Source organism: Myodes glareolus, chromosome 15, assembly GCF_982192425.1.
Source record: "Myodes glareolus chromosome 15, mMyoGla1.1, whole genome shotgun sequence".
Classification (NCBI taxonomy): domain Eukaryota; kingdom Metazoa; phylum Chordata; class Mammalia; order Rodentia; family Cricetidae; genus Myodes; species Myodes glareolus.
This window is the reverse complement of record NC_142040.1, coordinates 36,235,223-36,252,177: the sequence shown is the minus strand read 5'-3', so window position 1 is coordinate 36,252,177 and position 16,955 is coordinate 36,235,223. Positions and strand designations below refer to the sequence as shown.

The following is a 16,955-nucleotide window of genomic DNA, read 5'->3' as shown; positions in this document are numbered from 1 at the left end:
GTTTCTGACGGCTTAGCTGTTCTCTGCTCAGGTCTCACAGTACCAGGGCATTGGGTCAACTGTGTAAGACGCACTTTGAGTGGACCAGGAGGTACAAATGAAGGTTCAGAATGAAGATCTGCTAGGTAAACACAGGACACAAATAGCTGAAAATAGGGTGCTTGTTGAACGAAAGAGAAGACCTTTTGGAAAAGCACAAGAGGGCAAAAATATTGACTAGTTATTAGATATTTATTGACTCTTCACCATTGGTCAGTCATGACATGGATTACCAAAATGAGTACAACAGAACTCTGGCTCTTTGGTGGGTAAATCCAAAGCCCTTGCATTAAGATACAATATAATATATGGCAAAAAGAGGGGGAAAAGGGAAGAAAAAAAGCAAAGATTCAGGCTGAGGGCATCCTAGATTGATGGGTGATAGAAAGAAGGCTTACTTATAGTCAAGGTCTTTTCTCTCAACATATTTAACAAACAAAAGAATTGCTTTGGTATGATCCTTACTTCAGAGGTATCCAAACACCAAAGACTAACAATCTTAGAAGTTCAACTATAATGTAGAGAGTGAACCAGTTCATCATTAACATACTATATAACCATAATTGTTCACTAGATCTGTCTGACTTTTTCCTTGGAGCAGAGCTGAGCCATGCTGCTTTGGAAATTAGATGTGGGTGCAGAGCTAAGGTCTAGAGGAGGCAACCAAGCCCGGGTGATCTACATGCTTCTAGGCTTGCCTCATAAGCTCTCACTACTACCATCTTTCATGCTGTTTATCCTTGCTCAGTGTTGACTGACAACACTGGGGCTTTTGTGTTTTGAACGAGAGAACCACAAGATGATAGGATCCCATGTCCCTTAAGCACTCCAAAGCAAGCTGTCTTCCACAAAAAAGGCAGGGGCAAAACAAACGCCATTCACTCTATCAAACCACTGAGACTGGGAGTGTGTTTTATAGAGAAACAAGCTCTATACAAAACAGATATCTTCTAACATTATTTTTTTTCCAACTAGAGTGCAAATGACTTAGAACCAAGAAATAACTCTTGTTCAACTTTATAACCATTACACATGAGATAGAAACATGCAAGCTAAGTGCATACTATTTATAGGCATGGTAAGGGCAAGGAACACCAGCAGGAACCAACATTCTGAGGCAGGACCATGAAAAGCATATATTTAAGCAGCTGCTGATTTAGGAAGAAGTAGGAGATGCGAATGTAGTTAGATGCCAACTGGGTGTGTGTGCACACGTGCACTTTGAATTATACTTTTAAAATGCTACAGACTATACCCAAACACCTAGTGTTCATATATGAATTTTTAAATAAATAATTGAAAAAAATTCTGTCTCGTTCTTGGTCCAACAAGCCTGAGGCACCGATGAGACGGTTGTCAGAGGATACCTGTGCCATTTGAAAGCCTCAGGCTGACTGAAAGGAACTGAATGCACTGGGATGCTACTTCTAACTCCTTCTGGGTTGGTTTCAGTCCCAGAGGGAAACCTTTTCCTTCTGGGTTAATTAAGGGCCCAGAGCATGTTTATCTTTTTCCCTTCCCTCTCTTTCTCTATGCCACCTGATCTAACAGAGAACTTTGAGGCCAGAAAGGAATATTAGTAGAAACCCTGTGCTTGGAGTTTCTCCAAACAGCACCAGGAAAGGAAGTGCCGTGGAGTTCAGAAGAAAGCCTGTTTTCATGAGATTTCCTGCCTTCCTTCTCCTCAGCATGTCCAAATAACTCAGATAACCTTCAGCTGAACTCCAGGCGGCTTCACGTAGACTGAAATCAAGCCGTGAGAGAGGCTTACCCTGTCGGCATTACATACAGTCTTTGGAAATATGATCAGAACGCAGACAGAGGATAACCAAAGGCTGGTCCTCCTAGTTGGTGAACCGAAGCCAGCCTTCCTGCCTGGCCCTCAGTGCCTGGTCTTGAGCCAAGTCCCTTCCTTCCAAGCATCATCCATGGTGTGCCCTGCCTTTCTCTCATCTGTTGCTTACTGCTGACAAAATTTACAATGATGTCTCTTTTTCTCGGAGGGGCTCATCATTTTCCGGGTACAAGTTCTTTAACCCCTTAATCCAGTATTTGCCGTGGCCCTTGTATGGCCAATGGAACTCAGAGTCATTGTCATCTAGTTAAAAACCTGAAGACAATAGAAACCCTTCTTTAGTCAGACATTTAGCTATTTCAAATTAACATTCTGGGATTGGACGTGTCTTTGAGTGTGACATGCCTTTTATTTGCTCTGTCATTAACTCTCATCTGTCATATTAATATATTACTGAGTACAGTAATGCCACTCGGTTAGATCTGGGTTCTCTCTATCTCTTATGGCTTCCTTCCTTGAGTCTTGCTTCTGTTTTGTTTTGTTTTTCCATCTCAAACACATTGGCTTGTTTGGGGAAACTCTATAGAAAATGTCAAAAGTCCTCCAGAAGAAAAAATACATGGAGACAAATTCCTAAAACAATCTCATCCATTACAATGATGGTCAAATATTCATAAAGAAAACAAAAGCACAAAACATTCAAAGCATCCTAATTCAAAGAACACAATAAGAGTACCAGTGCCTGTCACTTCCTGCAGACTTCCTAATCCCCTTCCTCTTTCTGCTGAAGATTACGAATGCAATACCATAGGTTTAGGGGAGGCAAATCTTTACACACTACAGTGAACATCCCTGCTCAAATGGGTATCACGCCGAAGACAGCTAAGTCTGATGACGCTCCCTCCATCCTGGTCCTCTCTGGTAAGGCAGTTAGGAGAACCTGGCGAGGATATTAGCTTAAGAAATCAAAGAGAGCCACCACTTAGGCATGGGAGTAAACCTACATTCTTTTTTGACATCTGGAATCCAGTTTTCTTGTAGGAACTTGCAAGAGCGACTGAGCTCTGAGAACCACCCACCTCAACCACTTCTGTTACCTATCTCGAGGATTCCTGCCCTGACTTGGGCATTGGTGGGACATACTATGAAGGTAGATTACTTCCCATAAATCACAGGAGCGGAAAGATGATCCTCCACCCCACCCCCACAGCCGCAGGAGGAGCAAAAAGCACTGAACCGGCATGGCTAACATCTCAGTGATCCTAGCCGACCTTACCACGTATGTGCTACTGTGAAGCGCCGCTGCTTAGGGATGTTGCTACTCAGAAGCATCCTGCGCAGGAGCCTGGGGGAATTCCTGGGAGAAATCACCGGGGAGAGCTTGGGAGAAGCGGATTTCCTCGCTGTCTTGGACTTTTCATGCTGCAACAGGTTTTCCCGCAGAGATTTCACAAGATCTTCGTTGAGCCATGGGTTTGGAACATGCGGATTATCCACTTCAGGGACTGTAAGGGTGTCCGGGCTTGTCGTCTGCTGAGCCATTTTCCTGGTCAACTTTGTACAGTTGGCCGCAATCCAGGGCAACGTGGTTGCCTGGCCTGTTTCCAGTGAGTCCCTTGGCCAGAGTCTGGAGAAAATGTCCAGGGAAACAGGTCGGATCCAGCTGCTGTTAGTTCATTCCGCCCCTGCCTCAGTCTCTCCGCGCAGGCTGCTGGGTGTAGACCAGGCGAGCGCACTCCCCCGCCGAAGCCTGCTCAACGTCACCCTCCTCCCCCAGCCCCAGCCAAAGATCACTGACGAGCTCTGGAGGCTCGGGAACATGGAGGGAAGCCACCGCGCTAGCTCGGCTTTTGTCAGCCCTGCAAAGCAGCCTGTTAAACTATTGGAACTAATGTGGCGCAGCTGCTCCAGTGACTTCTGCTTATGTACATAAAAAGTCCTGGCGGGGGGGGGGGAGGGTTTAACCATCCTGCCTGCTACTCCTCTGTTTGGCCAGCCTTTCCATTCGCTTATTCTGAATGCAAAGGAAAGAAAAACTTGGAACTTGACCTTCCGCTCCACCAGCGGCTGTTTATTTCTCTATGGTCTATATTCATAAAAGAAAATTGCTAGTCCTTTGGTTTGGTCTCTCTCTCTCTCTCTCTCTCTCTCTCTCTCTCTCTCTCTCTCTCTCTTTCCTTCCTTCCTTCTTTCTTTTTCCTTCCTTCTCCTTCCTTCTTCCTTCCTTCCTTTTTTTTTTTTTTTAAATAAGGGAAGAATAAACAACCCGTAGCTAAACAAGGAGGAATGTATCCCTGCTTACTAAAGTCCGTCTGAGGCATCCCATGAGAGAAATCACAAGCGAATAACATGGTCTCCACCTCCAAATAGAAACCAAAGGTTTCAAAACGCTACACAGGAAGGACACAGGGTGACTGTTGGGTTTTACAACCTTCTTAATTATGGTTCTTTCAAAGCACCAAGCAACACTATTTAGACCCACAAATGGTGCTTGTAATCTCTTTGTAGTTAAACTCCTCCCACAAGGTACCGGTTGTTTTCATAGGAATAGTTAAAAAACGACTTTTAAGGTTGCAATCCTTTTATATGTTATATATAATTGACGTATTCAATCACAAAAGGGTAAAACAAATCAAGCTTTTCATGTGTTCTTGTATTGCCTTTTAAAAAAAGATTGTAATTGGTGAAAAATATATCTTCAACAAACTTATTTAGAGAAAGTTTCAAATAAAGACAAGACTTTTTTCTTTTTTTTTTTTTTTTTTTTTTTTTTTTTTTTTTTTTTTGGTACCAGAACAGAGTAAGAGACAATGTTAAAATAAGTAAGTTGTGTTGTGGACCCTGGAGTGGGGAAAAAAAAAAAAGAGTGTCCCCAGTAGCCTGAGGACTTTTGGAGGTTTCAAATTGTTTTACACTTCAGTCATCATTGATGACCTACAAATTTCATCCAGTCAAAAATTGGAGGCTGAAATAACTAGAGACCCTTAGTGGGGGTGGGAGGACTCTGAGATGGCACCAAGTGGAGAAGTTCTATTGTCACTGTTGGCCTCAGGGGGCCCTATACCCCTCTTTGCCTCTGCTGCACCTTAAAATTTAAATCTTCGCCTTTCAAATGTTACTAATATTGACAGAAACTCTGAGGTTCTGTTCACCAAAATCGAAGATCAGCTACCTGATCCCTCCCTCCCGATACCATATTTGTAACAATTCATTGGTACACTCATGCCGTGGTTTAATTTGAATACTTCATGCAAAGATTGAAATTTGAAAAATTAAGGTGTGGTTATTTCTATCCCAAAAGAACTGTTATCAATACAAAAATTTTTTACAATCTGCAACATTAAGTGACAACATCCTTCAGTGAAATAAGAGACACTCATCTATGCACAACATATCTACATACATATGCTGCAGATGACCATAATAATTATTTTAAAAGTATTGGTACACACACATATATACGCATATCTATGGAAGGTGAGCAGAGAAGCTAAAAGTTACATTAAGAGTTATACAAAATGCCTGGGTAGTACTTGACCTCAAGAAGTCTATTTTAATTTAAGTTTTAAAAAATTTATAGAAAATTATAGCAGAATATTCATCCAGTCAGGTACACACACACCCCCCAAAAATGCTGAGACTCCCTTCTGGGAACATGTTATAAAAAAAAACCCTTAATGATACAAAAGTATGAGGCTCAAACATTAATATAACATCTACCATCGCCCATACTCCAGTGGAGGGTCCTATGGCCATGCGCACACAGGAGGAAATAATTTCACACTGACGGATTCAAAAGAGAGGGGGGGGAATAGAGACACAACCCGATGGTTAGAGCCTGCGCTGCTTTTAGAAAGAACCCATGTTTGGTTCCCAGCACACAAGTGGGGCTACAAACAACAGCCTGTAACTCCAGCTTCAGATGATCCAGCACCTCTGGCCTCCAATGGCCTCTGCACTCACACGCACATATTAAGACAAAAGCAAACACCACACACTCACATTTCAAAATAATGTGTACTAAGTTTTAGATGAAAAATGAGGACAAGAGCAAGGAAAGAGCCATGGTCAAGGGGCCTGTGAGGAGTTGGAAGGAAGGGTGGGAATTATTGAAATATGCTGCCTTCAATACACTGTATGAAATTGTCGAAAGGATAAGTGAAAATGCATTTAAACATTACTGGACAGAGACAGGATAGAAGTGCATGGCTGGGAGAAACAGTAGAAGCAAACTGGGGGGTGAGGGTAAGCAAAAAAATTCAGTGTCTAGCCGTCAGTCATATAAAATTCTTTGCAGGGTCAAATAAATTAAAAATTCCTATAACAAGACCCAGTGTGGTGGTTCAAGTCTTTAACCCCAGCACTAGGGAGGTAGAGGCAGTCAGGGATCTGTGAGCCATGGCTACAGAAAGAGACCCCTGTCTCAAGGAAACAAACAAAAATTCAGAAAATAGAATAAAGCAGTTTAAAAACAGAACAAAATAGGATGTGAGAAAACTGCAATGACAAAAATAAAATTTTAGAAAAAACTTTCTCCTTTTTAATGACATAGTTTATTTTACACAACAGGTGTATTTCCTTTCTACCAAGCTTACATACAGGGTCTTCTGTGGAGAGTAAAGTGTAGTTTGAGACTGTCCTTGTCCCCAGGGAGTTTGTATTCTAAAGACAGATAGCAAGGGCAACACATTTGGCAGAAAGAGGGTCAGGCAAAACCCTTGTGGCAGGAGATATTTAGAGTCTAGTTCAAAGTAATCAGTTTGGTGAGGAGTGACCAAACAAAAATCTATTACCAACCATCGAATGGGCTCTGTTGGGAGAATCATTAAGTTTAGGTATACCTAGATCCTGGTTCTTGCTTTCAATGAGGATTTAAGCACAGAATAGGGCTGTTAAGAAAAGAAAATGAGGGCTGGGTAGACAATTCAGTGGTTAAGAGCATTAGTTGCTCTTCCTGAGGACCTGGGTTCAGTTCCCATGGTCTACATGACAGCTCACAACTGTCTATAACTTGAGTTCCAGGGGATTCAACACCTTCATACAGACATTCATGCAGGCAAAACCACCAATGTACAAAAATAAAAATTTTTTTAAAAAAGGAAAGAAAATCGTTTAAACCGTGGCTTTCTTTTAAGTGACCCGGTATGCACATGCTCACAGGGAAAGAGGAATTGTTGGTCACCAAGCCTTATGGTTGGCTGTGAACCAAACCTAATGAAGCGCTCCAGCCAATCTCCCACTGCTGTGGGGTTTGGTAGGGTGTGGGGGCTGGGTTGGTTTGATTCTCCTGAGGTGCAGGACTGTGGGCCTTTTCCAAGGCCCTAGCAGCTATTGCTGATTACTTGCTTTACCTGCCCTCCCCTGAATCCCCAAAGTGAGGGATGTGTATGTTGCTTCTACAATAAAAATCTATTTTTTTTTTTGAGAATTCTCTGCTACCCCCTTAAACTACCAGGAAAACCCTGCTGTGTGGTGAAACCACACTTGAAAATCACTGCCTTACGAAAATCAGATTAACTGCTGAAGAGAACTGGAGGTAGGCATGTTCACATAAAAACGATGTTTTTTTTTTGAAAGTAAATTTTATTAAATTATAAAAGTTTCCATTTCCGTCCCTCTTCCCAACACCCTCCCACTCCCCCCACTCCCTCTCCTCCTCCCTTTTTACGCTAATGGCGGGACCAAAGCTGCTCTTCCAACGAAAGCATTCTGTTGTCTGCCTTTTACACAAAATTTCTTGAAAATTAGCTCTAGGGCCCTTGTCTGGAAAACACTGTACTGTAAGTAATAGACAAATAAGGACTTACGTTTTAACAAGTAGAAATTTGGGCAAAGGTGAAATGTTTGGATAACATCACCACTACCCATGTTTAAAACAGCAGATAGCATCTCCATTCATGAAAGCTTTCCTAGCCTTCTCATCGAGAATTTTTCCAAAAAAATTATAGATGTGTATATATTGTATATATACACATACATACACACATACATACATACATACATATATAATTTGGAAAGGACCCAACATATATATATATATATATATATATACACATATATACATATATATCTACACATACAAATTTGAGGTTCTTTCCAAATAATTTCAAAATATGTTTTTTAATTGATTATTCATAAACTGTAAAACAAAAGAGACAAGATATGTAAAGTCTGGGACAAATTAAGTGTGCCTGTCCATATTCAGGTGAGGGCTGGGTTTCCCACAATTGAAAGGAAACAATGATGTGGCTCCTTCAAAAGAATGGACAAATTAAAATGATTTATTCTTGACTAAACAGCATTGTTTGCTTCTCCCAAGTTTGGTTTAATTAGGTAAATATGCAGTGAAGGGAGATTGCACTCAAATTGCTCAGGGAGTGGGTGAGGCTGCGCAGTTTAATAGCTAAGAGGGTGTGGGCTCTGTTAGAATTGGAAAAGCTTGATTTGAACCCCAGCTGAGCTTCTGGGTTTTCTGAATTATTTTGGTGGTTTAGACCCTTATTTGTGAATTAGCATAGTGATCATGTCTGCATAATAATATTTGCATATAAATACAGGGTCATGGGGAGATGATCTGATTGATAAAGCTCTGGCCACACAAGTATGTGGCCCTAAGCTCAGATGTCCAGCACCCACATAAGTAAGGAAAAGTCAAGTCTGGTGGTGTATTCCTGCAGTCCCAGCACTGGGACGGACGGTGGAGACGTGAGAATTCCCTTGTGTTCATTGTCCTGCTAGCCTTGTTAAGGTTCATTGAGAGACCCTGTTCCAAAAAAGAAAGTGGAGAAAGGTAGAACACAATAAATACCAAACTCTGGCATCCATAAAAGAACACTCATGTGAACACAGGCATATATTACACACACATACACACACACACACACACACACACATACACACACACACACACACACCCTGCAAGGAGGACCTAGTATAGAATGAGCATCCTGTAAATAGTCCCTATAACAAAGATTCACATTTAGTCGATATCAGTTATATGCCAGGATTTTTTGCATTATATTTTACTTATTCCTTGCAATTATCCCAAGAGAACCACTATTTTACAGCTAGGATTGTAAAGGCCAAAGGTCATTATCATTCAACAGTGGTATACTTGGGATCTAAATCTGTGTCTACGAGGTACCAGAGTCTCCTATTTTGACTTTATGCCTCATTGAGTTTCAAAGAAGAGCTGATATAATATTTAAATCAATTATGACTACTATGGAAAGTAATGGGTCGCTAAGTGCTCCAAATTCTCATTCTAGTTAACAGAAAATCTGCCCTTGGCTGCACTCAGACCATATGCTGTGAGAACACATGAAGCCTGCCATGTCATGGAGTTCTTAGGGAGGCAGGACAGCAGAGGGTGGAATTCCTGAGTCGTTTCTCATCTATATACCTGTGTTCCTTTAATGTGAGGGCATTTCAATTAAAGTCCTTAGTAGTTTTTTGTTGTACCAAATAGCATATTCAAAATTATTCAATTTTACCACATATATTTTATTTTAGGGATATTTTGCCTGCATGTGTGTCTATGTCTTTGGAAGCCAGAGAGCGCATATGCTTTTCAAGAACTGGAGTTGCAGGCAGTTGTGAGTCTCTCTGAGGCTGCCGGGAATTGAACCCTGGTTCCACTACTCTAGCCTTTCTTCCTTTCCTGACAGTTTATACCTATGTGTAATCTAGTGAGTTTATATTCACCCTAACACCCTCTGCCACCCATTCCTTTCCCTCTGAACCCCTTCTGCTCCCAGATTTTTCCCCAGTGGCTACACCATAATGACACCAAGAAGAATCATTTTGAAAATGAGTGACATATACAATCCTTCCACCAAAACAATAAATGTGAAATACCAAATTAATAATCAGAACAGTTAGTTTAATGGCTGTTAAAATGAGTGTCTAATAGTTAAACAGATAGTCAGCTGCAAGTATGAAGCAGGGATTGAGTGTAAGTTAAAGTATTCTACACAGAAAAAGTAAGAACAGCCTGGACAAAGAAAATGATTTAAGATTTGTTAGGGTTTTAGACTCTTTATTGCCTGAAAAAGAAGTAAAATGTACTTGGTACTTGGATAGGTATTATATAATGAAATTTAAATGCAGCCAATCTGTTTGCAATATGGTTTGCAATTTTGAAAAGGATAATTCTGAAGTGTGTTCCTGTTGAATGTGAGTTTGTAAAGAAGTGGAAGGGAGTTAATGAGGAACTAATTGTTAAAATTTGTTCATTGGCTTTTTATGAGCGTATGGTAAAATAAGGACGTGAAAATTGATTGGATATTTCTTAGCATAACCAATTATACATACCACTAATTACGATCCACCTAACTAATCATCAGAGACATGTTCCTATTTTCAGGGTATTTAGAAGTCATTGAGCAAATGCATATGCTCATTTATTTATCTTAGAGTTACATTTTACTATACAACTCAGTCTGGGTTCTTTTCAATGAAACGATCCAGCATGGTGAATGTTCACAGATTAATTTAGCTACTAAATAGTATTTTACCGCCTCCCTTAAAAGAAAAGTTAACATCGTATAGAACACTGTATCAACAACATTAAAGTGGCATACTTACTGTATGCCTGAAGGATAAATGACAATATAACTTAAATTAGTGTTTCTTCCTTTTCTCCTGAAACACGGACCTAAAACGAGTTATTCAGGAGCAACACTTCCTCGTTGCTAAAGGAAAGTCTGGAATGACCTTTCTAAATGCTACTCAGATATCAGAAATGACCACAGCTTTTGATGGCCCCGAAAAGTATAATATTATCACACTTTATTATACTTGATTTTTTTTCCAGTGTAAACAATAATCAAGCATTTTTGGCTTCAATTTACAGAATCCAACCCTACTATATCTGAATCATGTCTTTCCCTAGCTGACTCAACCACTGAACAGGCCACTAGGCACAAGTGCAGGACATGGGTACTCATCGGCACTCTCTTCTTACTCAATTGGATCACCATAAGCACTCCAAGGTAGCAGACACTACAGCCTACAATCTGAAGCGGAAATAGTTAGCTATCAAAGAAAAATTATATAGCTTCCTTAAGGAGATATTTATCAAACTCCTGAAAAGTTTCTTACAGTCAAAAGGAAGAGATCTACAAACTCGCCCAAATGGTTCCATGTGCCTCAACACAGAAGATCATTGGTCCACTTTTAACAACTGTGTTCTTAACGACAGTTCATAAAAATAAGGACCTGCTTGCTGTCTTTCCTCGTATAACAGTTCATTATGAACATGAATATCTTCTAATGTGTCTCCTAAGTCCAGAGGAAAATAATACAGTCATGATCCTTCGAAAACCCAACGACAGGAAGCACACTTTCTCATCTCCCCATCTCTGCTCATGCACCATACATCCATCTACCAAGGAAATAGCTTTTAGGGTCCTTTTTAAATTAGTGGAAGGTAATGTGGAAACTTGCTATGATCCACACAAATAACATTTGCCTCAGTCCTTCTGAATTTTAGGTCTGCTTCTCATGAGATAAAACATTTCACTACCAATACCTATATTTCATGACTTAGAATTGCAGTTGGAATTCTCCAATGTATGTAACTAACAATCCCAGAAGACAGGCATAGTTACAAGGATATCATTTTCATACCTAACCATAATTTTCCCCTGGAATCTATTGCTTACAGGGCACACTCACATAAGGCACTGGAAAGGCAAGAAGTAGTCTCATCCCTCAAGCTAATGCACTATGAACACATTCATTTGGTCATTTAACTTCTCTCAACCTACATTTACCCGTCTAAGGTCCTATAGATTTTAAAACCTCAAAAATGCAGTTGTCTTCAGTGTGTGCATTCAATAAGTGACTGTATGACATCCGGATTACACCTCAAAACTCTCTTAAGAAACATATTTCCCCCTCCCCGCAATGGTGCTTTGATATACAAAAGCAAGAGGCTTAAATATTAGGTCTTTGTGTTTGGTTATAAGTTTCTATAATGTAGGAGTTCAAAAACCATTATCAAATAGCAATATAGTCCTTTCCTCCAGTACCTGGTTGCTATATACCACTGCCTCCACTTTAGGAGCTATATTCCAAGTTTAGGAAATACAGGATGGCAGGGAAGACAATGCCACACTACACAGGTGCCTTACCAATATTATGAAATGGCCCTGAAACTTGTGAAAATCCCTTTCCTAACTAGGTACAAAAAAAAATGTATTCTGACATCTGAGTCACAGCTTAGGAGACAGAGTGGGAGAGCAATGCCTAAGTTAATTTAATATTTGGAATCAAAGTATTGTTTTACTTCTAAAATAGTAAAGCTGCAGAGAGAGGTATATTCACTGTTACATAATAACAGATTTTCAGAACATCAGGACTTAATTAACCTTTTAGGCTATTAGAGGAGACTGAACTTATAATTCTTAGAGTATGTCCCATGGTAGCTGTTTCCAACTTACGTTGTACACACCCAAATAGCTTTTACTATACTGAATAGTGGTCTAAGTGTGTCCTTTGTGCTAGCTTCCTTCATTACTATGCTCAATCTTCAAGCTAAGTCCATCCTCCTCTTTAATTGCTATCTACAGGTAGAAACTATAACCTTCATGGAGATTGTGAGACGGGGCACCTGAGAACGAGATTACAACAGTGTGGACTGCATTCTGTACCATGCGTGAAGCCAGTGAAAGACTAGAGATGTATTGCATGTGAAGACATTGCTGTAGAAGGAATTTAAAGACAACTTAATGCCATAATAATTACGTTTTTCAAACTTCAGTGGAGCTAAGAATTACTTGGAGACCTTGATAAAATGCAGAGTCAGATTTAGTGTGTCAAGTGGTTCATAAATTTTCCCATGGACCAGAAACCTTACCCTGTATTTATGCGCCAGAATAAGTCTTGATCAGTAGCCAGTAAATACTATACAAGGAGAACAGGAACTTGGAGCTAGGTGATGCTATTTCTTTGCATCCAGCTATTTGTATAGTGTTTGATTATCTCCTAATATTTCTAATTACTAAATAAATTTTATTTAGCTCTGATATTAATATTGGTTGTAAACTTGGCAGAATCAAATCAAGACTCGAGGCATGCCTGTGTCTAATTTAGATTAGCGCATGGCAGTGAGGACTTTTCTGGATTTAGGTTCATTTGAGGTAGACAGATTTATCCTAAGTAGCACCATTGCTGGAGCTGGAATCATAGACCACAAAAAAGGAAAGTAGACTGAACACTAGCATCCATTGCTCGCAGTTTCTTGACTGTGGACACAAGGACACAAACGACCAGCTGTCTCAAGCTCTGGTTGCTATGACTCCCTTGCCATGATGGGCTATAACCTTGATCTGTGAGCCAAACAATCCCTTTATCCCTTAAATTGCATTGATTAGGGCATTTCATCACAACATCAGGAATAATTATGAAGACAAAATAATTATGTAAAATAAATTACAAGCCCTTTGTTTTGAAAAAGTACATTTATTCTAAAAAATAGTCCAATTCTATTAGAGGTGGTATTCAGCTTCAGTCAGTCGGGATTTATAGACTTTCTTCATTGTCAGTAAAAGACCAATAAAATTCACCAGTCATTAACTCTCTACCAACGAACCAAGAAAGCGTGCACCCACCATGGCCCTCATACTTGCTTACAGCCAGTCTCTGGGGAACTGTAAAAATGGGCCGATGTTTTTATTTCTAGTGCTTTAAAAAAAAGTTATTCTGACTTGGAAATGCTCAAATGTTTGCTAAATTATGTGTAGCAATCTGACCTTCTTCTGAAACTATTGTCTTTGTAGCATTGGAGACTGAACGTTCAGGAGGCTCCCCATACACTAGGAAAATACTGTGCTGCAGAGCTATAGACATAAGGTCTGCTTGACATTGATTCTGTAAATCCTAACAAAATAAATAGCTTTATCCTACCCTATAAGAATATAGGGTTAGTATATAGGGTTCAGTATGTCTGGTAACTATAATTTATAATCTTTAGGTATGCAAACCTGGATAAAGCCAACCTATAAGTATTTAACCAATTACTGGAGAAAACCAAATGTCCTTGTTATACCAAGAGTGTAGCATCATCTCTGTATCAGGATCCTTGACATTAAGCACCTGGAAGATAGTCGCTGCTCAGTCGAGACGAGGTAACGACTGGGAACAAATCGTTTTGGTATCATCTGTGTTTACTTGGTGCGGGAGAATTATCTGTATTCTGTCAATCATATTTTAATAAAACGCTGATTGGCCAGGCAGGCAGTATAGGCGGGAAAGCCAGACAGGAAGTAGGGGTGGAGCAAAGAGACTGGGAGTATTCTGGAAGCAGAAGCTCTCTCTCAGCCTCTCCTGCACAGACCACTGAAGAGGTAGCATGTAACTTGCCCAGCTGAGAAAGGTATGGAGCCATTATGGCTAACATAGATAAAGAATAATGGGTTAATATAAGTTATAAGAGTTAACAAGAAGCCTAACCTAATGAGCCAATCAGTTTATAACCTTATGGAGTCCTGTGTGTAATTTCTCTTTGGGATTTGCCGGCTGTTGGGGTACCGGGCGGGACGGAAACCCCAACAAGCCGGCCCATCATGTTACATTTACTTTTAGCTAATAACATGGAGACAGTGTGTCCAAGTCAACTAACACTAAGCTATCAACTGAAAATAGGCACTATTTTCGAAATCCTACCAATGTATTCATCTTTAAAGTATCTACATAACATATATTTTATCTCCATTGTGAGGAAATTTAAAATTTCAAGAGAAATCTAAAGCTCTTATTCTGCACCATTCCCAAACTTGGCCCTCTGTCTAGGTAGCTGGTCATGGTTACTATACAGGATTCTCCATTTCCATGGTAGGGGCCCTGATCCAAAGTAGGCTCAAATAAAAATGGAGCTAGTATACTAAAGGACTGAATTTTAAATTTTATCTGATGGTATTAATTTGAACTTAAAAGGGCTTCTGTGGCTAGTGGCTACATTATTGAACAGCGGCTGACAGGCCGTGTGCCTCCATGAATCCTTATGTACCTAGAAAGAAATGTTTTTGGAGTCATGCTGTTGTATGTCACTATCGTCTGGCCACTTTATTTTGTTCTGCAGGAAAGATCCCCTTTGCTATTTTTAGCTGATGCCTGCTAGTCCGAAGTGTGACCATGAGCCATTTCACTTTGGAAGGGCATTCTGATTTCCTAGTTTTCACTTTAACACAATAAACAGCCTTGTAAATCATTGGTCATACATTGTAGGTAATTAGAAAAATGTAGATTGCTGGAAGCCAGATTGCTGAGTACTGGGATAGCTGTATCCTTAAAATTTTTATCAAAGGGGCCAAGTTTCTGATGATCCTGCAGACACCCCCCAGCAGCAGTGTTGGAGTTCCTACATGTGTCCCCTCAAACGGCCTTCCCCATCATCCTATCCTCACTGTAATGCCCTTTTGGCCCCTTGAGAATATCTTCTATTTTTCCTTAGGGTAGAAGGAATTAAGAAACGCATCAGCAGCTACCGTCAAAACCCAAGCCACATTTCCCTGTGCGTCCAAGGCTGTGTTCAATTTGGCTCTTTAGCAATTTCACTTGACCAAGCATTTCCCTGTGGTGTCTCTGGTGTGACAGTATCAGCACATTGCAGGAGGCGCTGGAGAGAGTAAACTTTAACTCTTTCTTCTGGAATGTTCTGGCACTATGCAGTAAGCCATGTTTCAAACCACTCTTGCTGTAATAAAGACAGATTTTTGTTGTGAGCCTTTAGCCTTTGCATGCACAGAAGTACACAAGAAGTACAAGAAGTACACAAGGCCGTGCCTGACCAGAACTCTGCCATTCATTTTGTGAGATGCTCTACTTGAGGATGACCAACCGTTTCTAGGTGATGCTCACTGTATCGGCTTGAGTGAGGGCATACATTAGCTTCATCCGTGGACATTGTTTTACGTGATTAAAGAACATTTGGCCAGGAACCTAGTCCCGACCTCCTCACTTGTCCTACAGCCTGAGATGGGCCAACAAATCTCTGGGACTCAACTTCCTTCTCTGAAATAGCAAGGCAGGAAGGTGCCTACAGTGTGACATCAGCCAAAGTGGCCATTCAAGGAAACGAGGTTCTCATGACTACCGCTTGTCTTTTGGGTTTGTTTCCATAAGAGAAAGTGGAGACGGCAAAATAGACAGTTTATGACCCTGCTCTTTTGCCATTGGCCAGAAAAAAATATTCATGGCATGTCTTAAAACTTTAGAAAATCATTTCCTTAGTTTTTGTGTTCCTTACAGCCTAATGGTTACTAAGATTGAATGGACATTTATTTTGCATAGTAAACATATTTCTGTTACATTTTTTAAGTCTATTCAGTGGGCAAAACAGAACACAGTTGCTGATTTATAATTCATGGTGGTATCTATGATATGAACACTACCCACATAATTTAAAGATGGCAACATGGTGCTGGCAATGAGGAGCTGGGAAGTGAGACCTCACAGTGCAGCCCGACCCTGCTTCCACGAACAGGTACAACTGGCAAACAGCCTCAAAATACAGACAGTAAAGTGTCATCAAATGATTAAAAAGTGACAAGTTTAGAGTTATTTTGTATAATCTTTGTTGAAAATAGTTTACTGAGCTGAATGTTTATATACTTTAATTTAAAAATAATTCGTTGCTGTACCAGCTTACGCAATGTCAGAACATTTTAAAATAGGCCCCTGTGAAGTCAGTAGTAGTTATTTCTAAAACACTGCTGCTTATTGGCCTTTACTCTGAAGAGTCGGCTCTTTTGTGGTTTTTTTAAAGCTGTTGGCTAGATTGATTTTTAGATGTTGCTTTATAGTTTCTAATTTTTTATCAGTATATGCATTGCTAATTTATTTCTTAGGTCTACCATCTATGTGTGAAGAGGGAACGGGCAGGTCTAAGATTATACTGAAGGACTTAGAGAGTATTCAATGCATATATGATCAATCAAGGGAGACCTCCAAATTGATTGCATATACCAGTGTCGATTTGGAGGTCTTCCTTATTTAATTATAGTGAGCTCTTAGATTCTGGAGCCATGTGCTGTTTTTATATGAAAATACTACAGAGAAGGGTTATCTTTCTACAGTTATAGGACTTGAAAATTGAGAATCACACAGACTTGAAACT

The 16,955-nt window shown here is 40.1% G+C and overlaps 1 protein-coding gene across 5 annotated transcripts in view; it reads right to left on the bottom strand.

Moving 5' to 3' along the window:
• Positions 1-16,955, bottom strand: part of Pde4d (phosphodiesterase 4D) — a 1,387,978-nt gene that overhangs the window by 678,069 nt on the left and 692,954 nt on the right. Inside the window, exon 1 of one of the 5 annotated variants that reach the window (XM_048442992.3) lies at positions 3,111-3,704. The exons of the other annotated variants lie outside the window; for them this stretch is intronic. Within the exon in view, the coding sequence (XP_048298949.1) occupies positions 3,111-3,376 (266 nt within the window). The 5' untranslated portion in view covers positions 3,377-3,704. Of the gene's footprint in view, positions 1-3,110; positions 3,705-16,955 lie in introns of those variants that run through there. 5 annotated transcript variants of the gene reach the window in all.